The sequence below is a fragment of the Mytilus edulis genome, chromosome 2 (genome assembly GCF_963676685.1).
Source record: "Mytilus edulis chromosome 2, xbMytEdul2.2, whole genome shotgun sequence".
In the NCBI taxonomy this organism is placed as follows: Eukaryota; Metazoa; Mollusca; class Bivalvia; order Mytilida; family Mytilidae; genus Mytilus; species Mytilus edulis.
The window spans coordinates 94,687,934-94,714,214 of NC_092345.1; the positions used below are offsets into that span (position 1 = coordinate 94,687,934).

Genomic DNA, 26,281 nt, shown 5'->3' on the forward strand with positions numbered 1-26,281 from the left:
GTGGAGCCAGAACAGTAATTGTCTTTTATAACATAGTGTTTTAGTTGTGGTATTTTTGTTCTTTGATAGGTCTCTGAATATCTCCATTTATTACATTGGTTGCAATGAATTCAATTATCAAAAAATATTCAACTCGGGACCGAACAACACTGATATTTAACTCATGCACTACACGCATTCGTGAATTAATGTGCTGTTCGGTCACTCGTTGAATATTTTTCTCTATTTGAATTCTTCGATTAGTTATTCTATTATTTATATCCTTACAGTGACTATAACAGTATGTTTTATGGTGGCAATATATTTCTAAAATATTGTTTTTGTGCTATTTTGTTTAAAATCATAAATATAATAATTACCTGATGGCAGTTTGTATAAGAAAAAACAAAACTTTTAGCATCAATGAACTGATCTCCCTTATCTGGTTGTTTACTAAACATTGAGTATTTCTTCTTCTCTAAAAAAAATAAAAGAACCAATTGTGTTTAGTGAAAAAATATTAATAAAAATACCTAACACCATGGCTAATTCAAATAAAACCTGACAATATAAAACTTTAGAATAAATCAACAAACAGAAAGGAAAGCCAAACAACTGTCATATTCTTGAAATGGTGTAACGCAAAACTGATTAGATTGTATGGCAAATGAATGATCACTATTTTATAAAGATACAAGGCATGCATTTTATAACTTGCTTAATAAATTACCATGACTTTTGAGTATGTCAAAAAACAAAAAGACAAAAAAATTTAGGTGAACCAAAAACTATCATTTTAGAGTTCTAAGAGAAAAAAATGTTAAAATCATAAAATCAACTTTAAAAATATGGAAATTGATATAATTAAATTTTCCAACTTTCTGAGGACATCATTAAAAAAAATCCCAATGAACCAGTACCTCATACCACATTCACACCAGGATTAAGTAATATTGTAAAGTTCTTTTGAATCATGCAGCATTGTGTTGCCAAAGTGTAGAGGGTATAGAAACCTAAACATCCAACTCAGCGCATTTGCCTTTACAGTGTACAAATCATGTATGAAGAATATAAGCGGCATGGCATGTATTCAACATTTTAAAGTTGCTTATTCAAAATAGCTTATTTCTAATTAACTGAATGCAATCAAATAAACAATCCTGTTTACTCATTTCCCTTTTCTCTACAAATATAAAAATAAGAAGACTTGAAAGCTTACATTGAAACAAACTAATGAAATATGTTTTCATGGGACAGAAATTCCCTTGTTTGTAAAAATACGACAATTCTGCAATTTTTCAATTTACCAAGGGACATAATTCAAGAACGAAAAACGTGACTTCACTCAAATTCATACTTGATTTGTGTTCATTAGCATTGTGTATAGGTTTCTTAATAGTAGATTGAGGCAAACTGATGTTAGAGTATGGAAATAACAACTTTAACAATTTTTCCATTTATATAAATGGGACAAAACTAGAACACGTTGAAAGTAATGCAAATTCAAACTTGGTCTGAGATTTGTGGTAATGAGTGTATAAGTTTCATAATATTTGGTTGAGGCAAAGTAAAGAAAGAGGGCAGAAACCACAAATATACCAATTTTTTCATTAATAAAGGGACATAACTAAAGAACAGTGACAGTGATGTCACCCGTATGTGAAATTCATCAGTGATTTGTGGTAAAAAGCATTGTGCATAAATTTGGTTGAGGCAAACAGTTAGAATAGAAACCACTTTCAAAAATACTTAAGGAATGACTGTAATATTTTTTTTGTCTATGAAGAAATAACATAAAAAAATGTGGTGCACACTGAATAACCTGCGTAGTGGGTTGTTTTTAAGTGTGCACAACATTTTTTATGTTATTTCAAATTGGCAGATAAAATATTAGTTCTTTCTCATAATTTAATTCTAAATTCCATTGTAAACCGGAGTAAATCATTAAAAAACATTGATGAAGTCACAGTCACATGACTAAATCATGTCTATGAGCTGATAAACAAAACGACATCAGCCAATCAGAAGATGTGTAACATCCAAAATAAAATTATATATGTATGGACAGACATGATTTAACCTTCTTTCCCCTTCAGTGAGCAGAAGGGCATAAAGAGCAAATTGCCTTCTTAGATTATTTTTTTTCACACAAATAAAAGATTTAATGTATTCTCCAGATTTAAAAGTAAGTCTCATGTGAGTTACATTCATGCATTTTGAAAAAAAAACACCTTTGGATTAAGGGACTCTCATCCCTAATTTCAATATATCCTTTACCGTGTAGCTGCCATAGATGTCTAATAAGCTTCATTCAAAAATTACCTTGCAACTTTCTAAATCACTAACAAAACATTCTTACAATGGTAGTTTCTATAGACCATGAATTTCATAAAACTTTAATGATCATCTTTTTTACTGCAAGGTCCATGAGAAACTTGTTCTGCTCATTTACACTTGACCTATAAACTAATGACCAATTGATATCAACTTGATCTATAAGGGGCAAATATGGGGGATTTTCTTTAAACAAAGCAGATCATGTGAAATGCCCCCCAGAACAGCATGCCTTTGTCTGGCTTTATTCAAGCAAGACAAAAACTAACATCTACTACTGGAAAAAAGCCATCGCTTACTTCAGATCAAGAAAAGTAGCTGGTTTTAATTCTTCTAAAGATTGGATCTTTCTTCTTGTTTTTCAATTTTGACCCATGAAAAATTCACAAGATCACAATTTTACAAATTGTTTTTCAAAGTTATTCGCCAAAAGTTCACCAAAAGACAAAGTTTTGATAGTGTACTGCAATTTTGCATTGTTATGTAGGACAGCTTGCATTTTAAAACTTCTCTCCTCCTCAGCTTTATATAGTAACAATTTCATAAGTTGTAAACAGGCCTTTTTTACTACTAAGAAGTCAGGACAACCTAACCATTCAAAATGGTAAAGCATATTGTAAATATCATTTTGTAGACTTTCCAGATTGGTTATAACAATACTTGCTTTGATACTGTATATCTAAACTTAAATGAAGGTAGGATACCTTTAGTTATATGCATGAAAGGATAAGATTGTTTTAAAGGTTAATAGTAGTGACTGACAGCAAACAAACAATGACAGATAAAAAGTGATGGCTATAACTCAGAATACGCCTTGGCGAAATTATAAATTACAAATGTAAAGGTAAAAAAATTTCAACATTTCAAAATCTTGAACAAAACAAATGAATTTTTCAACAAGTAACAACTTAGCAAGTCCATAACACTAGCATTGAACAAACTACAGACACAATAACACCATACCTTTACATTCTTCTATCTCGGGGATATTGTGCTGGACAAAGTTATCTATACAATGATTAAATGCTGCAGGATGTATTATATACAATAATAGGATAAAACAAAACAGGCTGCCAAAATCTCAACTTGTGATAAAATTAATCTTGGCACAACCATATTGTATGATTTGAATGTTTTTTTTCAAATATTTTCAAACATTTAGATTTTTTTTAAATTTTGGCAACCATTTCTGAAAAAGCAGCAAGCGCAAATGAAATACCAACCTCTATGCCAAGCACCTTAAGAAAATAAATATTTCGTAACAATACAAATTACAAGTTTGTATTTGTCATTATGAGTTGCATTCCTAACAAAGAAAAAAAATTTAAGCTTAAAATCTGCAGATGATTTTTTTTTCTGTATTTATAAGTTACAACTGATACAACTATATTGACTTTTTGCTTTACTTGATTTTTTTTTCTTCCAGTACATAAATATACGTAAAGATACATTTAATATTATGTTTAAAGATATAATTGGCTCTCATCTAGTATATATGTTTTTCAACATAAGTTGAATATCTGTTAGTCAACCCTACCTAGTGACTTTGTCTTGTCTTTAGTAGCCTGAGTTACATGTCCAATGACACTGACATCGAGACCATCAGGTACAACTTTGTCTGCTGGACGTATTGCATCTTTGAACACATGTTGGTATAAGAAGTTATCTTTGCCACTACTATAGAATGTATGACCATCATCTTTTTTCCATACAATACCTAATAAAATATATCAAATCATATACTTACAATAGTTAAATATTTAACTAAATCATTGCATTAACATAAAAAGTCAGTTGTTCCCAATAAGCATTCATTTTGCAAAAAATATCAGTGGAAATCTTATAGGTATTATTAAGACTAAACAAATTGCATTTAATAATTTGCCTTTATGTATGTCTTTCAACATAGATATTCACAAAACAGTCACATTATATATCAACAAATGAAGCATCCCGTAAAAAATCTACAGTAACATAAGAATGACAAAAGTCAATGTTTTAAATGAGCAATTAAATCATGTCACAGGCATCGTTTTCATACAAAATGCACAGTTAGCATGGACTTTTGAACAATTGTTATAAAATTTTTTTAAAATAATATTGTTTGGAGTTTAAGTTCAAACCATTTTTTTTATGATTCAGTATGGATTCAAAATAAATTAATTTCAGTTTAGGCTTTTTTGTATTACTATATGAAACACATTACTACTGAGGAACTAATGTCCTGAAGATAGCTATTTACCTGTAGCAACATTTTTATGTTCCTCAAATGAAGCAAAGGGTATATAAGGTCTTCTTACATCCCACACATTGATACTAAAGTCTATCACTAATGAACAACTAGCTATATGGTACTTCCGTTCTGGACGCCACTTTATCCTGGCTACGGAGGCTATGGTAGGTACACTGTAGAGTAACTTTCCCAAAGCATGATCCCAAATCTATAAAGGAAACAATATGTTGTATTACTAAAACAAAACTGTTTCTGCCAACAAAAATATGTCTTCTTACTTGAAAGCAAAGCTGCATGTTAATTTCTATGTCATTTGGTCTCTTGTTGAGATAATCATTGGCAATCATACCACATCTCCTTATTTTTATATTTTGTGCATGATACACTCCTACCTTTCTCGTCTGATAATAATTAAAAGATGTCTCTAGGTGTAACCAGAGGAATTAATGGTAGAACAATACATATTGAGTCCAAATAGACTAACAAATACACCATATTCATAAATATGAAGAAATTATTTTTCTGTGGTATCTGTTTTCGTTAACCCATTAGCGCTTAAGAGACAATGTTTGTCAAGTATCATACAAGAAACATTTTTATATATTTGTTTTCAAATGGTTGATTAGTTTTAATTAACACTATGTATTCTGCATGTGAAAAACAGATCAGCTAATCTGCAGAAAAAAATGTCAATTCCATTTTAAGTAATTCACAAACTCTTTCCTACATATTTTGTTTAAAAATTTCATAATCAATATACATTATCCTACCTTGATTGTCCTATCTCTCCCACCTGTGGCAAGCCATTTTGGTTCTGATGGATGCCAGTCTAAACAGAACATAGGTCCACCATGAGCAGTAAACTGCTTTTCTGGACTGGTTAACCTTCTCATATCCCAAATCTGCACATATATAACAAAATAAAGAAAATCTCATAAAGGTTACTATACAGATTTATCAAAAATGGTAAATCATGACACAGTCATGTCAATACAATATATATTAGACTATTTATAATAAAATCTAAACATAATGGACCATTTTCAAGTTTGTTGCATTTCTGTCAAAAACTTTGGTTTTAGTGAACATCATTCGTGCATTAAGGAATGAATAAATTTTATTTCTCATTAATTGGGGCATTGTCACTTCCTTCCCATATTGGGCTATGGGCTGAAAAATATGCTGTCAGTAGGGAATTGTGATTAAGTACCTACAAAACAAACAATGTTTCTAATTTATCTTGCATAATGACAATCACAAAGTCGCTTGGTGAACTTAAATAGAGCAGGGACAAGGCGATCCCTTCTATCTGGGAAATAAACAGTTGTTTACAACACTCTGTGATTACGGACACATTGCAAAGGGGACAAAATTAGGCCATTTCAATTATCAATCAATTAATACTGGAAAATTGAAATCTTCTTCACCTTATTTTCTATAGTATTTTGTTTTCCTAAAATTTCTTCCATTTACCTGTACATTTCCACCCTCATCTGCTGCTGCAAAGGCAAAGTAATTAAAGTTTGATGGACAGAACTGAACATCTCGTATACTGGTTGATCCTACAGAAAATGTAGACGCTACTCTCTTAAGTCTGATATCCTAAAATAAATGTAACAAATTGTAATTCTAAAAAGCTTATGTTTTTGGCTATAGATAGTTTAAAAGAAATAACCATGTTCATTATCTTGTTACATGTATAAAGAACATCTGTTCAACGGTTTTAAACCCATAAAAAACATGAAAGAAATTGATTTTTTTTAATTTGCATTGAAATTGACCGATCAATTCAAAATTATGGAATCTATGTTTCTAAAAAGACAAAAATAACATAGGTTAGCAATAAGCAGGTACAGAAATAAAATGTTAGAAAGAAATATATATAAAACAAGAATGTGTCCATAGTACATGGATGCCACACTCACACTATCATTTTCCATGTTCAGTGGACCATGAAATTGGGGTCAAAACTTTAATTTGGCATTACAATTAGAAAGATCATATCATAGGGAACATGTGTACTAAGTTTCAAGTTGATTGGACTTCAACCTTATCAAAAACTACCTTGACCAAAAACTTTAACCTGAAGTGGGACGAACAGATGGACGAACAGACGTACAGACCAGAAAACATAATGCCCCTCTACTATCGTAGGTGGGGCATAAAAATTCAACCCATTACAAAGCTAGTATGATTTTCAGGTCTTGATTCGGTAGTACAATCATAAGATATTATCTTATTAAATAATACTCCTATAACTAGTAAACAACAAAGTATTCTTACAAATATCTTCAGAGATCCATCATGAGAACCACTAAGTATATAGTTGCCTTCAACCTGATGAAAACACACTCTATTAACTGTACGAGTATGCTCCTGGAAGATAAAATCTGAAAGAAACATATATCAAATTCAATCAAATATATAATATGCCAAAAATGAATACATTAGGTTCTGAACCTTCTGTGAAATTGACATCCCTTCAGTGTTTTAAAAGATGTTGTCAATGGAAGATTCAAATTGAGAGATTTGTTTTAAAATGAGTTTTGGATTTATAAAGCAAACCCTTTTTGTAGTAAAGGCAAAATACATGTTGCAAAAGGGACTTCTAGAAATCATGGAGATAAAACATGGTTTTCATATTGATAATGCTGATCAAAATGTTAACAAGGTCATCAACATATAAATATTAACTATAATATTTTAGAATTGGTTTTGAGAGTACATTTTTAATCTTCTATACCAATAATTAATTTTCTTACTGTCAGCTATAATATGTAGTTTTTTTTTTGTAACCATCAATTCTGATAATTAACTTACCTTGTTTACTTTTAGAAGGTTTATTCAAGTCCCATATTACAACTTTACCATTTGTAGCTGCCGATGCTAATATATTATCTGCAAAGTAAAAGACATACAGAGTTTATATGTGGGAAATTTGCAGGGAAATTAATTTATATTTTCAGTCATCTTTCTATGCTTGTTGTTCAGTGTGAGCCAAGGCTCCTTGTTGAAGGCCGTACATTGACCTATAATGGTTTACTTTTTTTAAATTGTTATTTGGATGGAGAGTTGTCTTATTGGCACTCACATCACATCTTCCTATATCTATTGTAAACTCAATTTTAGTTAAATTTTCTCATAATTTAGAAGTGTTTGGGATAGAAACTTTGGCTGCACTCTCCTATCCTGAAAATTATTGTTTTAATATAAACCTTGGCACCTTTTGGTTACAGAACATTTTGATTGTAGGTTGGGTCATGGTTTTCTTAAAGCCTCATGTTGGAAAACACAAAATCACTCTGTTTTAGCAGTAAGGGTTTTGTAATAGATCCTGTGATAGAATCAAGCTGTGACTTTTTTTATAATTTTTTATATAGATGAAATTCAAGCCAATATTTAGTAAAGTTGAACCTTGTCCTTTTGTAGGATGCTAATAAATCTCAAACCTATGTTTCATCTATAAATATATATAAATCTCTTAAAATTAGCAGAAAAACTTCATTGTCTAATAAAAAGACGCTTTTCATAATAAAATATTGTTTACACTAAAAAGATGCTTTTCATATCTTTTTCATGATACCATTTATCAAGAAAAAATCTTGTGAAGTGAAAATTAATAGAAACTGAATGTAGAATGCACTTTTCATGACAAGTTCAAAATTGAAATGAGATCATTAATGCCACCCCTTGTAGATGGATCAAAATAAGCAAAGTTGATTGTTATTGTTGTATATGTTAATGCTTTTCTATCTTATATTGCATGATTTAATTTTTTGAATAAAATATCATTTAAACTTACATACCATCAATATGACTCCAAGCAACATCAGAGACACTAAAATCTAAATTCAGTTTACGTCCTACTCGAAGATTAAATTTCTCTGTGAATTCATCATCTTCTACGGTGTATATCTTAAAAACTATAATAGACGAATATTTTTAATGATGTCTTATTATTATCATGGTATGCAGTTTTCTCATATATCATATGTAAAAGGAAAAATAAAGAAAAATCCTTGAGTAGATACATTTGCATAATTGAACTTTAAAAAAGAATGAAATCTTTGGCTCATAGCATCAGAAAATCTTGTTTCTCTAATTTTTGTGCTATTTTCACATTTCCTGACCGGTGTGAGAAAAATATTTCTCCTCACTAGTGAAAAATCTGTTCTCGGCAAATGATTAGTCGAAATTTGATTATGACGTCAAAATGTTTTGTTTTCTTCTCAATTTTCCTGTTGTGACGTCATGAAAAAAGGCGACCTTGCCTGATGACGTCGCATATAAAGAGCACAATTTTCTGAAAATCTTTGAAAAAGAACGATAAAAAGCATTAGAGAAACAGATTCCGACACTATAACTCGTGTATTACGATATTTCTCCACTCTCGACAGTTAAATTTTATTATTTAAAGGGCTCGGCAAGCCTCGCGCTTTAAATAATAAAATTGAACTGTCTCGAGTGGAGAAATATCGTAATACACTTGTTGCAGTGTAAGAAATCTATATTTCTTAAATTATTAACTAAATTTGCATACAGAATTAGAAATTGACATTAAACTTGAAATTTAATAGGAAGATAAAATCATGATATATATCATTGTAATAACTGCAAAATGTCTCTTGAAAATTGTATAGGTTATTTTTCTCTATTCAAGCTGTCATCTCTGGAATAAGAGCTCTGTTAGAGTATGCTCATTCAACCGAAAAATATAAAATATTGTTGAATATCCTCAAATTAATATGCTACAATGTCAATGAATTATATAATTTTAAAGGTTTTAATAGTAATCTGTTGAAAAAATATTTTAATATGTAGACTAAGCAACTTGCTGCTTTAATGGTCTTTTGTATGTATAGAGTTTAAGAAACATGAATACATGTACAACAAGAATGTGTCCCAAGTACATGGATGCCCCATCCACACTATCATTTTCTATGTTCAGTGGACCGTTAAAATGGAATAAGATTTCAAATTTTGCATTTAAATTAGAAAGATTATATCATAGGGAACATGTTTACTAATTTTCAAGTTGATTGGACTTCAACTTCATCAAAAACTACCTCGACCAAACTTTAACCTGAAGCAGACGAACGGACAGACGAACAAACGGATTGACGGACAGACAGACAAATGGACGCATAGACCAGAAATCATAATGCCCATAAATGGGGCATAAAAATGTTTGTATTCAAAGAAAAAAATATAAAAACTGAACTGTGACTTTTTGTCCTGTGACTTTCTGTCCTACAGTTATGTTCATATCAAATTATTCAAATTATAAAGCTTATTTCATTGTGTATTTATTGATATTGTATCTCAGATGAATAATTTTTCTCCTTATACATACCATTTCTACCTGCTACAACTACCCTTGAGAAATCTCTGTTGAGATCCATGGCATTGACAGCTCCCTCACAATTAATCCCATAGCTGTTATGTGGATTATTGGTGGATACTGAAATAAGATAAATATTTCACTAGCTTTAACTTAAATTTGAAGATTTTCAACAATAGTTAGATTTATTTTCACTCTCCAAAAAACGAAAAATAGTGAGAGAGAAAAAAAAACAAACATCAGTAAGAAAACATAAGATAGAAAACTAAAGACTGTGATAAAAATATCATCTCATTAACTGCTTCCCTGAGGCCTTCTGAATATAGAGTTTAAAAAAAAAAGAACTTAATACAAATTTACAAATTCAAACAAGTACAAGAATGAAGGTTTGCAAACTATACTGAAAATACCTTACTGGTAACAGCCATAAATTAACCTCTTACAGTTAAATGCACATAGCAACACTTGCGTCTTATAATTAAATATTCATAAGACAGTGTAATATTAGCTCTACTGGCCAGGTTTTAACTTAAGAATTGAATAAGAAACAATTATTACAGAAAAATACATGTTGTGCATATGTGTCATCTTTTTTTTTTTTTTTATTGATGTATAAAAATCCTATATACTGGGAAAATGCATTCAGATAAAAGCAAATTACTCCAATTAAATTTTCTTTTACTTGGTTATTGCCTGTTTCTAGATACAATGTATGAGCACTGTGTGCCATGTTGGATACAATCTTGAGCCCTAATGCAAATTAAAATTCCATGACCAAACAAAGTACAAAATATATACAATCACAATATATATCATGCATGTCAAATGCAAAAAATATTTAAGTGGAAGTTCTATGATCAATGAATTTTACGTGTCCGCTTACAAAGCTTATCATTTTATTTTAATTTGCTATATACCTCGGTCATGTACAGCTTTACTAACATTATGCATAACTGACATTTTCTGTAATGAGCAACTACTTCATTCTGTTTCTCTGTTAAAGTTCTGTAAATACATAAGAATAGTAGTGTCAAATCAACAAAATAGTTTTGTTTATAGCCTTATATATCTCACATTCCTTTATCTTAAGAACACTTATAAGGCCTTTTCTGGCCCTTTAAATTCAGAAAAACAAAAAGAATTATAAATCTACCATGCAATTAACTTCCTTGTCTAAATTATGTACCACTTTCTTGTGTGTTCTTTTTTACCCTGCTCAAACTAGCGGTTACTTGTTATAAGAGGTTTTGTGTGACCAAATATATATTATGTTCACGGAGCAACTATTAAAAACCAATGCAATGTAAATTCTTGATTTCCTGAGATAAAAAAGTACAATTTCTTTAAAAACAGAACTAAAACGTTTTCTATTTTAAAATATAATTAAAAAAAACATTGATTTAAAAAAATGCATTGTGTCATTGTCATTTTCATATTGATATTTTTTATGGAACATTTAAGTCGATTGAAAGATTGTTTGTAAGCAAAATAACCACAGGTCTCTTCACAAGATAAATGATCTGTGCTCTTGCAGATTTTATTTTTATTTATGATCATTCTTACTACTGTATATACATGTTGTATATTCTTTAATCAAATAGGTAAGCGACCAATCAATTAAATTTGTAACAAAAGCATATAACCAATTATCTATTTCTGGCAATCTGTTCTATGTTTAGCAAATGTAATTAGTGTCATCTACTAATCAACATCAAAGACATTTTTTGTTTGATATACAATCAGTGGCACCTGTCAATCTTTTATGCTGTTGATGACTAAATGTAACACTTGATTTCCTTATATATGTGTAGTTAAATGGGTCAAGTGCATCATTGTGTAAAAACTGAATGGTTTGTGATAACAGGTATGTACAGCATAAATTATATGATAACATTAAGGGTCAGGATTTGGTTTCATGATACTTGCATGTTTTTTTCATTTGTATTTGATAATATTTGCATGATGATGCATGATTTGTTTATGTGATATTTGCCTAAAGAGCTCACCAGAGCTCATGTTTTGTCTGATATTGTAAATTTTAAAATTGAGAATGGAAATGGGGAATATGTCAAAGAGACAACAACCCGACCAAATAAAAAACATATATGCCGACTCTAAATAAAATTTACTTCCTTACTAGGAGACATATTAATATAAGCACTTGTTGTTTGTTTCTGAATTCTATTTGTGCATGCAAATCTACATTGCACAAGATGTGACAAATTTCATAAATAATGTTTAAACTTGTTACCAAAGTGTTCACAACTTTAAATTCCCTATCTAGATAAAGAGGGTGGTAAAGGGTTATTTTTGTGCAACATGTTTTGCCGTTTTATTTCTTGTTTTCTCGTGTTTTGTTTGACGTGCGTGCTTTGTGTTTCCCCTTATTTATTTTCGGTGTTACGTGTTGGTACTCTTTCTCATGCATGTCTCGCATTTGATTAAAAAGTAAACTAGAACTAAATTCAAAGTCAGTACAGGTATAGTTTAAAAGTATGTGTTTCCAGGCTTTTAAATTACTATGAATTACTATAAATATTTTGTTCTTCAAATCAGATGCAACTAGCGAAAACTAAGAGTTGACCTCAAGGTCTTCATGTCAATAAATAATGACTGCATGATCTCCAAAAATGGATGAGTAATAACTTCTTGTACTTTATTCAATATATTTACGATTTTTATTTTTCGTGCAACATTTTCCCGATGTTTATTTCACATGTTCATGTTTCTATGTTCATAGCCCCCCTTTACCATGTTTACCACCCTTGTTAAAGAATCTAATTATTAACATGTCAAATATTAAATTGGACATTTTTTTTAACCACTTAACATTTTCCTTAATGCAGATAAGGTGTAGTCCTGTGTTTCGGCGAACATAAGACTTTTGACTTCCCTATATTAAACTGATAAAACTTTTTTTTGTCTATTTGGAAGACTAAAATAATTACAAAAATAAATCACCCACTTTCATAGATTGGAGTTCAATGAGATTTTAATCGTGCAATAATAAGTGTATTGCTAATTTAAAGTGACATACTGACCTAAGGCAATATATTATAAGCAGATTTTTGAAATTATTTTGACGAAATGTACATGTAATATGTATAATGTATTAATGAATATCGTCGATATAAGTCATTAAAAAAAAATTTCTTCTAATTTAACCAGGTTTTTATTTATTAATGAAAATAGGATGCAGACGGACTCTTGTAGTGAACATGTGGGGTGCGAAAATGTTGGGTCAGACTTCACTTTGATAAAATTATATGTCATCAGCAACAAATTTTCCAATTTCTGCTTAGTATCGGTCAATCAATGAGAAAAAATGTTTTCTAAAAACGTAACGACAAGTTAGAGATATATTTTCGATTACTTGTCTTTTCAGGGATCATTAACGAATAGGAATACTGACTTAATCTTCTAACAGTCTAAGGAGATGATACTTTCACTTCGTTGAAAAAACACCTGGTGGGTACTACGTCATCAAATTCTGTGCTGTAAAAGTTAGACCGTTTCCGGTTGTAGCTAATTTCGGATTTATGTGCAAGGGAAAGATACATACCAGAAATGAGTTTCAAAGAACCTCATAGATCCCCATTTCACAGAAACTCTCCAAATCATTGTAATGACCAAGGGCGCACACATGTTTCGACGAACAGCACAGGACCTATACCAGCGTGGGGTAGTCCTGCTGTAAGTTGTAGTCCAAGTGGCAACACATTTAAACCACAGACACAGAGACCTTCCTATAACCAGTACAGTCCTCGAGGAAAAGACTTCTCACACAACTCGCAGTTTAACAACAGCCCCAGAGGAAACAGTGCTCACAATAAACCCTATGATATGAGCCCTAGAGGAAACAGTGCTCAAAATAAACCCTATAATATGAGCCCTAGAAACAATTCATTTAGCACACCAAGTACAACACACAATAATTTTTCTAGTCCAAATGATGTCTTTAAAACACCACAGTCACCTCTCAACAGAAGTTATACATCACCAGGAGCATATAACGGTTTCAATAGTAGCGGGATAAGATCTTACAATCAACGTTTTCAGCAGGTATATGTATATACAGTATAGAGGGGGGCAATACCTTTTTATGTTAACCTGTTTTGGCCCTTTTCAATGTGTTGTTAACTGTTATCTGAGATAAATTAAAGATGTTAACTGTTTTAACCCACTTTGTTAACTGTTATCAACATTTTTGCATTTTTGTTAACTGTCTTTGCCAAAATCAAGGTGCTGTTAACATGTTAACAGACCCCCTATTGCCTCTCCTCAGTATATTGTTTTCAAATTTATCTGGATTGGAACAATCTCTAATGATGTATTGAAAGGCTATTTAAATTTGTTGTCTTGGTCTTGACGCGACAGTAAAAGAATAATGTCATAATTAATTTGACTACCTAGTTTTATACAGTACATGAAGCAATTTGCAATAAAAATGACTACAATTAACTCTCCCATAGTCATCCTGTCTACAGGTCTTTGTACATGCAAATGTAATGTTTGTATCTTACTTGAAAGACAGTTACTTTAAACCTGACCTTGACATCATCATAATCTTCATGATATATTGATCTACATCTCTTACATGTCTTATGATAAGTTGATAAGTTACTCTATAAAAATATAAACATCATCATAAACAAAACCGGGAACTGACTAAAACAATACATGAAAGACACCAAGTTTAATCTCTAAAGCTATTTTAAGTCTCCACTTCAGTTATTTCTGTTAACCAATATATATACATGATATATGTAACTGTAAAGTCTTATAAAGATCATGATTGAGTTAGAATATAAGGCAAATTAAAAAAAAAAAACACATTTTAAAATCTATATAATACAGTAGATCATGTTATAATATTATTTGGCCAATGAACATGGACATGACTGATAATCATCCTTGTGAGATTTAAAATTAATTTGAAAATTTTAACACTTTACAGAATTCAAGACGTGGCGGATTTAATACACAAAGAGGCGGCAGTTCCATAGAGAACTATTATCATTTTAGTATGATTGAAGACCCATGGAAAAATACATCCCCAGTACTTGTATCAACAAGGTCTTGACAAAGAAAAAAGTATTTTATTCAAAATGTTCCCTTACTTCGTGTAAGGGTTTTTAGTTAGGCAGCAGGCCTGTTATTGTGCCAAACGACTGTCACATAGTTGCATTAACCTTGATGAAGCTAAAAAATAATATCAAGAATATATAGTTGAAGAAAAAAACTAGAAAAGTTAAATCATCACCAATTAAAGAAGTTTCTGAAAACCAAATCACCATGAATTGACTAGCTAGAAATTTACAGGCAGCTGAATTTTACTATTTTATTAGAAAATTTATATTGTTTTATAAAACTGAAGAATTACTTTGTTGAAGACATGAACACATTGAACTTTTAGCTGTAAAATGTATTTTATATTTATATATGAAAATTTAAATTGTTTTCATTCAGGTTGTTTTTATATTAAACTACATGTATAACAATATTAAAGCATATATAATTGATTTTTATACTAAAATTTTCATTGCAGTTTAAGTATGTTGGAAGATTTGAATTTCTGTTAAAGCTTTGTTAAAATTGATCATTTATTTACTATTATGTAAAATAATGCTTGACAAGATTTTGTGAGGTGAACGAAACTGGTCTTAAAATGATCAAATTGCCTTTTATGTTGTTTCATTTTAAGAATTTTAATATTGAACATTGGACAGGCAAATCAGGTAATGCAGGTAATATATAACGGAAAAGTTAGATATCCATATTATATGGAAACAGACAAATTTGAGAATTTTTTATTGATGGATGATGTTCAAAGTTGAATTATCATTTTTTACTATATAGCTAATCTTGAATGTCTTTCTTATAATATGATGTATTTGTGGATATAATGGAAACTATGTGCCAGGAGTATATGAATTTCTTCAACGAAAAAGTAAAATTTGCTACACAAACGTGAAACTTTATTTTAAAACTTTGTGACTAGAGAGAGTCACACTCTATTCATATATACTTTGAACAGGCTATGCATAATGTGATTTTGCGAATGTTGCCGGTATCGAAGATCAATTTTTGTAGATTTCGTCTTAGTTTAAACAATATGTATTCAGATAAATCAACATTAATCGATATTATACAAATGAAATAATATTAAGGATTCAGAAACAAGCAATTTGGGACAAAATTGGCAGATGCGTTAAGTATGCTGAGTCGTTGATTCTGGAAACATATATAACCCCTGAAATAAAATATCCACCAGACTTTAACATTGATTTAAAATTATAACAGAACTGTCAAGTTTTTACATTACTTAATTATCTTTTTTAATGATGACTGGTTTCTGAGGAAGATGTTTCATTATGCAAACAAAAACTGTCTTATTCATGTTATTATTAAACGTCTTAAACTTTTCCCCTGTATTTACCATTAAATTGGCGCAAACAAAAGGTTTCATTTTTGGCGCAAATGAAAGATTTTTTTGGCACAAATGAAATGCCAATTGGCACAAAAGCAAAGCACAGATATTTGTAGCCACATGACATCATGATATTAATATTTTAAAAGACAAATTAATCGTATGCATATAGCTATTAAGCATCATTTAATGTATGTTTATAACCAAAGGTACATTGTAGTTCTAGGATTACAAAAGTCTATACATATAAATCAGTGGTCTAAAATTGTCATAATTGTATGTTCAACTGAACCATATTATAGCAAACATTCAGTTCCCTCACAAAATCTTATCACACACTATACCCTGTAATTGCCTGTTGTAAATTAAAGATGCAACGTACATATACATGTCTATTTTTCTGTTTTCTGTTTTAACTTTGTTGTAAACTAATATTATTGATTTTGCTTGTTCTGCATATTACATGCAGAATTTTTAATCTAGATTTTTGTTTTCCATTTTTGTTTCAAATAAATTCACTTTTCAAATAACAGAGCTAATATTGAACAAAGTTGTCAGTGTTGAGATTTTTTTTTAAAGTTAAACACTAATCAGCATGATTTCTTGACTAAAAATTAAGATAGAATATACAGTTTAAAGAGCAAATAATAGTACTGATTGATTGATATAGGTTGTTTATTTTGAAAACTGTGTTAGTTAGATTATATGTCTCTGGTTAGATGTAGGAAAAATTTAAGAGGAAAAATTTAAAGACATGAAATTTTGATTCACATTTATCTCCCCCTGCTTCTGTATTTTAAGGCCTTTAATTATATAACAAATAGAAAAATTCAGATTTATTTATTGGTCTAATAAAATGCAGTCAAAATTTGCATTGTGCATCTAAAGTGTTTGAACATGTGGAATCAAAGAGATGTCTATGTTATGCTTAAATGACGAGATATTTCAATGCAGTGCTTTTGAACTACATTTAAAAAATGACACAATTTATAATTGCTCTTGATATCAAAATTCACTATGTAATTGATTTTTTTTCAGTTGAATTATGCACACATTGTTAAGTCATTACGAAATAATAAAAAAAATACATTTTTTTCACCTCATGATTATGCCAAATAAAAATATTAGTCCAAACAAAGGGAAATAACTTTATTTCAAATTTTGTTATTATATTATGTGATATTTTAACACAATTCATGTTAAAACAAATAACAAAATGTTTTAATAAAAGGATATTACTTGTCATTTTAGAAGATAACCATGCATGTTATTTTAAAGAACATATTAATTAATCATTTTAATGGTAAATAAGCATTGTTTTATTAGATGGCTTAAATTATAAAACAACATTTTTTTTCCAAAATCATTTTACATGTTTGTCAAGATCTAATCAAATGAACTTGATAGCTGTATGTCACTAGATTTTTTCAAATATGTTATAGTTGACGCCTCATGCAGTTTGAGTCCCATCAGTCTAAATTTAGATTTTGATTAATGTTTTTAGTCAGATTTCAAAATTGTATCCATAATCATCAACTCCATGCTACGGAGATTAAAAATCATCATATGAAAAATGAGTTTAAATCTGTCAATGCATGTATTTTGGTGCCCAAAGACTGTATTTTAAATTTTATCAAATTTCAACCCACTGATCTCCTTTGGTAACACTAGTACACAGTTATAAGACATTTGCAGATTTTAATTCCTGTCTACAATGGAAGAGGTGATTATGTTTTCTGGTCTTTGGCTCTGTGCCCCTGCTGTCCATTACTATGTTCATGTATATAATAGGTTAAAGTTTTGGTTCTGGGTTTTTGTGGATGTTATAATTTTCAGAATGGAAAAAAAGCATGCAGACTAAACAGTGTGTTTCCTATTCTAAGGATGCAATGTAAGAACTAGTTTTACCATTCACAAAGGTACAAAGGATATTGTCATTGTGTTTTGCATTTCATTATTGCCCTGAGGCAAATTGTTGGAAAGGATGAAGGCAAGGTGTTTTACCCCTGTCCATACATTTGTATGTCAAACATAGGGTAAATTGTATGTCGTGATATCTCCTACTTTTCTAGCAAAAACTTTTAATTTATTTAGGGTTTCGTGCATATAGTTAAGATGTAAATATTGTCACGGTTTTAATTTTCTATCAATTTCCACATACTGACGTAACCATGGATTTATTATATTTGTTGGATACCAATTTCCATTGATTTCGTTGTCACAGGTTAACCACAAAATTAAATTTTCAACAAATGACCAATTTCTGTAGCCTTATATGTATATGCAACCTTGAAATCAAATATCCACGAAAAATTGGTAAGAAAAAAAATAAAAGAATCTTCAGTATGACAAGTTGGTGAATTTCGTCTTTTTTGTTTGTTAGTGAAATTGGACATGCAGGGTATATATATATTTGGTTTCACCAGCTTCTTATACAAGCTTGAACTTTTATTCATGCTCGACTTTACGATCATACATTGATAATAGGTGTATCTGAAAAGACACAACCATCTCAAATTGTCCTTAATCTTCACCGTTTCTAAACCAGTTGAGTCTTCATTTTAGTCTAATTGTAGTGATTGTTTATAAAAGTCTGAGGTTATATGTTAGTCTAAGGTCAAAACTGTCTCTTAAAATGGCTGATGTTTTGTAAACTATTATAAACAAGAAATGAAACAATGTTTTTTAAATAAAATTTACATGCCAAAGACTTTCAAAACTTGATTATGGAATCATATATAGTCTATAAAAAATATCCAGAAATGACAAGATAGACTGTTTATTAAAGATTTAATTTACACTTAAGAAGGGCTATTTACCGGTGTATATGTTTGATGCACACACAAAAAGATGTTGAAAAATCTTTTCATCAAGGTGATCAAAAACTTTTAAGAGTTGAAATCAGGTTTTCAGAAATAACTTGCAAAAGACTAAAGTGAATGAGTTTCATTATTTCTAACTTTATTGATCTTTATCATCCAATTGCATACAAAACAATCTTGATCCAATTGTATAATTTTCTATTATGTTTAGAAGTTGAATCTTAAGTAATTACCAGGTTATATGTCAAGGTCATAGATCTTGGGTTTTGCCTGTAATGCTCATAGAAATTGGGTTAATGCTGGATCCTAAGTGGATGATCACTGATTTAGTTTATAAATAAAAGGACAAGATCACAGTATTGAAGCACAATAAGTATTTAAAAATTTGAATCCAGTCCTTCTTGCACTTTATGCAAAACATGTTCTTTGATATAATTCTAGTGCAACTGTTTTAGTAAAGGTAGGACCAAGAACAAATACATGTTACATGACAGTGAGCAACCAAAAAACAATGGAAATAAAAATTTGAAATAAACCTTAGTGCAATTACATCTCTTGATATTTTAAGACATCACAAACATAAATGCAAGAGCAGTTATCAGTGCAAGGTTTGCTAGTCCATCAAAACATGTTAAGAAAATCTCAAGGAGAAAACCAACTAAAATATAACTTTATGACCTGCACAATATATGAAGGAATATAAGCCATAAGAATGCAACTAGTCATGAAACTTTTGTACCAAGAATTAGTAAAATGAATGATGGCAGATGTGATGCAGGAACTTCTTACCTTTCTAAGTTCACCCAAGATTTTGATTGGGTTTGTTTTGCTCATCTTAAGTTTTCTTTGCAAGGGTTTATGGATTTGTTAACCTTTCATTGATTTTCAAATGGAAATGCCATGTGGTTGTCAGTTTTTCTTTGACTTATGAGTTTTAAATATTCCATTGGTATCTTCCTCCTATTATTAGGCCATTTTGATGTCTTGTAGGAAAAAATATTGGATATATAGTATTGTATCAGGTCAACAAATTTGTCAGGCCGGGTTCATATGATTGTGGAATTATTCATGGTTGGGTGAACAACTTTTAAGTTTTCATGATTTTGGATTAGCGTCTAGGGCTATATAAGTTAAAGGTCTACTATATTTGGTGAATAGAATTTTTAAATTGATGGGACTTCATCTGACCATCACTTCATTTTCAAGTCTCATTGGCGAGTGTAAAAAAAAATTATCTCCTACTGATGAAGTCGAAGGGGATGTTTGCACTCCGTCCATCTAAATAAAAACTTATATTTATTAATTAGTAGATTTCTGTTCAAACGGAAATAACTCATTTTTTAAACGATTTTTAAAAGACAAAAGGACATTTTGGATTTTTTTCCATTCCTTTGGTAAATTGTCTGAAGAATTTTGTTGTAGAAAGTGAAATCACAAAAATACTGAACTCAGAGGAAAATCCATAATGGTAGGTTTGTTTGTCATTCTTGAAGATAAATTAATGATTTGATATTTAGTATATAGTTTTATCATGACAAGTTACAGATCAAGTTGGAATTGTGTTCCGATCTAATGATTTTGTGCAGAATTATGGTCTTTGGACATAGAAATTCACTAAAAAAATCAGTTTTGATGAGGTTTTTTTTCCGTCATGATTGATAAAATTCACTTAAATGTTTTTATGAAGTTTATACCATGACAAGTTAGAATTTTGTTCCATTACAATGAATTTTTAACCGGTAGGGGACTATGTATTGCCACGCAATACTCACAGATTGCTTGTGATAAGAGTACCACATAGTTATTCTAATGTACTATAAGTAATCAATTATAGTATATTTGTTGTTAGAATGATTATTACAGTTGCACAATAATAACAGTATCATATGACACTGACCTCATTTTAAGGGAATGAAACATTGAAAGACATCATGGCTAGGTCAATTTCTCAGATGGAAGTGTCCATGATTTTTTTTTCTCCATTTCAAACTTTTGTAAAGGCTCACCATTTTGTAAACAATAGTTTGGTACAAATTGCTACATAAGTGTTGCAGAATATCCATTTTTAGTTCTTACACATTTTGAAGTACTGCACATGCCAATAAAGGATCACCACTTGTAATTAATTTCTAGGTCCTACAACCTAAACCTAAATAAGGTTAAGCCGGCAATATAAAGGGTGAAGAAATGATTTATTCATTAAAGTTGGGCATTTATATTTGAAAAAATAAATAAATGAGTGAAAATCAATCCACTAACAACACTGCATGAACACTAGTGGAATCGAACCACTATTGACCTAATAAGATCAATACACCTGTTGTGTTCTTTTATGAAGTTGTATACAGTAAGTAGATCTTCTTTTCCTTTTAACAATAGAATTCTGCCTGCACAAAACCTAAGAACTATTTAGTTTATTCTATTAAAAAGGGTAAATAAACCTTTCCCCTTACAGTTTCAATCCTTTTCATACATTAATAGACTATGGAAAAAGTCCAGGTTAGCAATAGATATAGAAAGATGTGGTATAAGTGTCAATGAGACAACTCTACATCCAAATAACAATTTATAAAAGTAAACCATTATAGGTCAATATACATCCTTCAATACAGAGCCTTGGCTGACACCAAACAACAAGCTATAAAGGGTCCCAAAACTACTAGTGTAACAAGCATTTTTTAGTATTGCATGGCAAGACATAGTCTACTGGTTAAAAATTCTTTGCATTGGAACTTGATTATTACTTGTCACTATATAACAAATATCAAGTCATTTTTACAAAAATTACAAAAAAAGTTTAAAAAAAAAAGTCCAAGGACTATAACTCTGCACAAAATGATCAGACCAGAACAAAATTCTAACTTGATCCATAACTTGTCATGATTATCCTAGATACCAATTTTCAAATCACTATCTTCAAGCATGACAAAAGTGCAGGAAACTGATTATTAGAGTTAATTTTCTGCCCAAGGACCATAACTCTGCACAAAATCATCAGAGCAGGTAAAAAAAATTAAAATTTGAATTGTAACCCGTCATGATAAAAGTATGTACCAATTTCAAATCACTTTATTCAAGTATGACGAAAAAAATAGGGTAAAACTCATTATTTGAGTTAATTATAAGTCAAAGGACCATAACTCACTAAATCATCAGATTGGAACAAAATTAGAAATTGATCTGTCACTTGTCATGATTAAACAATATACGAAATATCAAAACAATATCTTTAAGAACAAAGATAAAAATGTACAAAGACTTATAATTGTGTCAGTGAGAACATGATTGATTGGTTGGTTGGTTTTTAAAGCCACTTTCATCACTATTGTGCTTTTCATAATCAACAATTTTTATTAATGAAGGAAGTCAGAATGTCTAAAAGAACCACTAACCTTTTGACAATCCCGAGTCAATTAAGTTTGGAGATGAGCATTGCCATATGGGGGATTTAAACTCACAACCTCAGTGTTTACAGGCTAGCGATACACTACTTAGACCACTTGGTCTCCTATGGCCACTTGTAAATATAACAAAAGTTCATGAAGACCTCGAATTTTGTATACTTGTTGTTTGTTGTGTTTGAACAAGAAAATAAGGTCAATGGCAGATAAGCCTAATTTGAATACTTATACATCTTACAATCCTTTCATACACCATATATGCTTGAAATATTGTTGACCGTTTGCAAATTTAAGAACAAAACTTAACCATGAAAACTTAACATTAATCAATGAACAATGAAAATAAGGCCAAGGTAAGTAAATTCTGCAAGACAGACATGTACACCTTTCAATCTTTACATGTATATATTTGAACATTTGCATATAGTATCCAAGTTACAAATTTAACAAGGAAAGACACCAATTAACCTTGAAAATGAGGTCATGGTCAGATGATAATTGCCAGACAGATATATACACCTTAAAATCATTCAATACACCAAATATTGGTGACCTATAATATATAAAAATGGACCAAGAAAACTCCACATTGAACAAATATCTGTAAAAATGAGGTCAAGGTCTAATAAAACATGCCAGGCCGACATATTCATCATTACCGGTAAATATTTCAATACACCAAATATGATTAACCTATTGCATACAGTATAAGAAAAACAGACCTAAACACATAACTAAACTTTATTCACTGTACCATGAATATGAGGTTGAGGTCAGATGACAACTACCACTTGGACATGTACACCTGTGGCGGATCCAGAAATTTTCATAAGTGGGGACCACTGACTGCCTACAGGGGGCCCGCTCCAGTCATGCTTCAATGATCCTCTTTAAATATGATCAACCAAATTCCCTGAAAGGGGGCCCGGGCCTGGAAAAAAATCCTCTTTACACTTTCATAATGGCTTATCTGTTATAACAAGACATTTTGTAATTAATATATATAATACTTCAAAATTCTTGAGTTTTTGCTTTTTTTCTTTATATTTTATTACCCCATTTTCTCTAGCCTTAATTTTTGTTTGCCAATTTTTTCTAAGTTCTTTATTTTTTTGCCTATTATTCTCTATTTGGTAATCCCCATCTACTTTTTTCTATAAGGTGGTTTGGGACTTTATTCAACCCAGCCAAATTAGGAATAAAAAGAATGACAAAACTACCACCTAAGTTTACCACAGACATCAGTTACTTAACATTAAACTGTTCTGGAAAAAAACTGACAGAAACAAGAATGTGTCCATAGTACACGGATACCCCACTCACACTATTATTTTCAATTTTCATTGGACTGTGAAATTGAGTTCAATACTAATTTGCCATTATTTTACAATTGGAGAGATCATATCATATGGAGCATGTGTACTAAGTTTCAAGTTGATTGGACTTCAACTTCATCAAAAACTACCTTGACCGACAACTTAAACCTGAAGTTGGTCAGACAGACTAAAGAATGTTCTCACTGAAATCACAATGCCCCTAGGTAAAGAAAACAAGAACTAACAAACATGGTCCAAGTAACCTACTAGGAACAGGCTGAAAATTTGGTGGCTTAACTAGATTAAAACCTCCCTTCCCCCCAATAAGCATTTACATTCCAATGGCAAAATTTTCTATTCATTAGAGATCTAGACCAAATGATTTCTGCTATTTTACAATTAAAGCCGGTGGAAGATATTTGTTCTTCTTAAAAAAAAGAAGAACCAGGTGCTCCGTAGGGAGCAGCTTTATACGACCGCAGAAGTTCAACTTTGAACAATTTGGGCATGTATGGACACAACATTCAAGTTTGATACAGCTCTGAATTTGGATTGTGATCAAGTTTTTGACATAATAGGAGTTTCTGACACAAAACAAATGTGAAGATCTTACAAATCTATTGTGCAGTATTGTGCAATTAAAGATTTCTTCTTCAAACTGTTCAAAAATTTTAAAACTACTACCACCCCCTTTTTTGGCAATTAGTCCAAAATCTGACATTCCTTTATACATAATTTACAAGAAGTGTAAGAGAGGTATATCTGAACATACCCAACATTGTATGTTAAATGTTTTTGAATTACCTCCCTTACACTGCTTTTAATTGTCTTAAATGTCAATTGACCAGAAAAACCTAGTTTTTCCCCTTTTTTGCCCCCAATAGAAATTCCAAAACATTTTGAGCCATAACCCCCCATAGTCAATACTTCATCCATCCCTTCATAGTATGGTAACTTGTGGAATAATTTCAGAGAGATTCATACACAAGTTATTTTTTGAAAACTGCAAAAATGCTAATTTAGGGCCCCCTTTTTGGCCCCTAATAACTTATCTATTGGGACCATAACCTACAAAATCAATCTCAACCTTCCTTTAGTTGTATTGAACCTTCTGGTAAAAATTTATAGATCCATTCACTAAAACTAAAGTTATTGTCCAGAAACTAAATGCTTCTTCGGACGACCACAATGCAGATGATGACGACATGATAGCATTATACGACGCAAAAAAAATTTGCGGTCGTATAAAAACCAATAAAATTTACCAAAAAAATTGAGATAATCATGAACATTTAACCGCCAAATTCCTAATATGGCCCCTTTTGCAAATTTTCAATGTTGATGGAAAACTGTTCAAATAAGGTAGGTCAATTTAGGTACCTTTTTTTTTTATAGCTATCAAAAACAAATGACCAAGGCTTGGTCATTTGTTTTTGATAGCCATAACTTGAAGTTCCACACATGGAAATCCCCTGAGAAAACAATATTGAAAATTCATCCAATCTTCAATCTATGGTCTATAACTAAATATAAAGTTGAAGAAAAACAATGGAGTTACTCACAAAATACACAAGGAACCTGACAACAATAGGTTAAAATCTTTTCAAAATAGGTCAACATCGTCAACCTTTGTTCTATCACTGTGCAAATTAAAGTATGAAAAAGTATGAAAAAGACAGAAGTTAAACTGTTGGAGTTTAAAAAAGATATAAACAAGGTACCTTCTTTATTCACACTGATCATGAAGGACTAAATGTTGTGTTTTTTAGACTCTAACAAAGTAGATAAAAACTTGAGAGAATGCAAGCTAAGATCTCATAATGATAACCCTTTGCAGAGTTAATACTTTGGTAAAGGAAACCTGAAAAATACCAAAGATAAAAAATAATGGTGGGAAATGGCATTATATGATGAATTTTCTAATAAAAAAATCATCAAAATTATGAATTGGGTTCAAACGAGAAGCGATAAAAATACCTTCTGAAATATGCACATCATTTACTGATGAAAAGAGCAAAAATTATTGTTAAAAAATCAAAATAAAATTTGTACAATAACAATTCAGAGGATTTAGAGGGTTTTTCAGGGGGCCCACCCCCCTTTTTTGGAAAAAATTTGGTTGTTTATATAGGGAATCACTGAAGCATGACTGGAGAGGTCCCCCTCTTAGGCAGTCAGTGGGTCTCCTCTTATGAAAATTTCTGGATCAGCCACTGCAATTGTTGATAGTTAAGGGAGCTACCATTTAATTTTTATGGGGGGGCTAGGATGAAAAATTTTGTCCTGCATTTTTTTTTTTGCTGTAATCTCTGTCCTGCCTTTTTATTTTTCACTCTGTTCGGTCCTGCCTTTTTTTTTAGTTTATCCTGACTTTTTTTTACCTAAATTGTCGTCCTGACTTTTTTTTTTTTTGCAAGTGTCTCAT

General features: G+C 30.6%; 2 protein-coding genes across 4 annotated transcripts in view; one reads left to right on the forward strand and one right to left on the reverse strand.

The window, feature by feature from the left end:
* LOC139513547 (GATOR2 complex protein WDR24-like) overlaps positions 1-13,381 on the reverse strand; it is a 32,391-nt gene extending 19,010 nt beyond the window's left edge. The window contains exons 1-12 of one of the 3 annotated variants that reach the window (XM_071302165.1): positions 13,300-13,370; positions 10,805-10,892; positions 9,900-10,007; positions 8,353-8,469; positions 7,367-7,444; positions 6,830-6,936; positions 6,020-6,148; positions 5,317-5,448; positions 4,556-4,754; positions 3,851-4,030; positions 3,277-3,321; positions 360-457 (exon numbers count right to left, since the gene is read on the reverse strand). In XM_071302165.1, the coding sequence (XP_071158266.1) occupies positions 360-457; positions 3,277-3,321; positions 3,851-4,030; positions 4,556-4,754; positions 5,317-5,448; positions 6,020-6,148; positions 6,830-6,936; positions 7,367-7,444; positions 8,353-8,469; positions 9,900-10,007; positions 10,805-10,847 (1,236 nt within the window). In that variant the 5' untranslated portion in view covers positions 10,848-10,892; positions 13,300-13,370. Of the gene's footprint in view, positions 1-359; positions 458-3,276; positions 3,322-3,536; positions 3,552-3,850; positions 4,031-4,555; positions 4,755-5,316; positions 5,449-6,019; positions 6,149-6,829; positions 6,937-7,366; positions 7,445-8,352; positions 8,470-9,899; positions 10,008-10,804; positions 10,893-13,299 lie in introns of all 3 variants that reach the window. The other 2 variants (XM_071302166.1, XM_071302167.1) reach the window with 2 other exon arrangements.
* On the forward strand, positions 13,380-17,891 carry LOC139513549 (M-phase-specific PLK1-interacting protein-like). The gene is made up of 2 exons (XM_071302169.1): positions 13,380-13,949; positions 14,845-17,891. The coding sequence occupies exons 1-2, from the start codon at positions 13,455-13,457 to the stop codon at positions 14,968-14,970; spliced, it is 621 nt and encodes a 206-aa protein (XP_071158270.1). The 5' UTR covers positions 13,380-13,454; the 3' UTR covers positions 14,971-17,891.
* The last annotated feature ends 8,390 nt before the right edge of the window (positions 17,892-26,281 follow it).

Bases quoted from the DNA above. Each gene is read 5' to 3' on its own strand.
- LOC139513549 (XM_071302169.1), top strand. From the start codon at position 13,455: ATGAGTTTCAAAGAACCTCATAGATCCCCATTTCACAGAAACTCTCCA. The intron at 13,950-14,844 runs GTATATGTATAT...AACACTTTACAG, and splicing joins ACAATCAACGTTTTCAGCAG to AATTCAAGACGTGGCGGATT.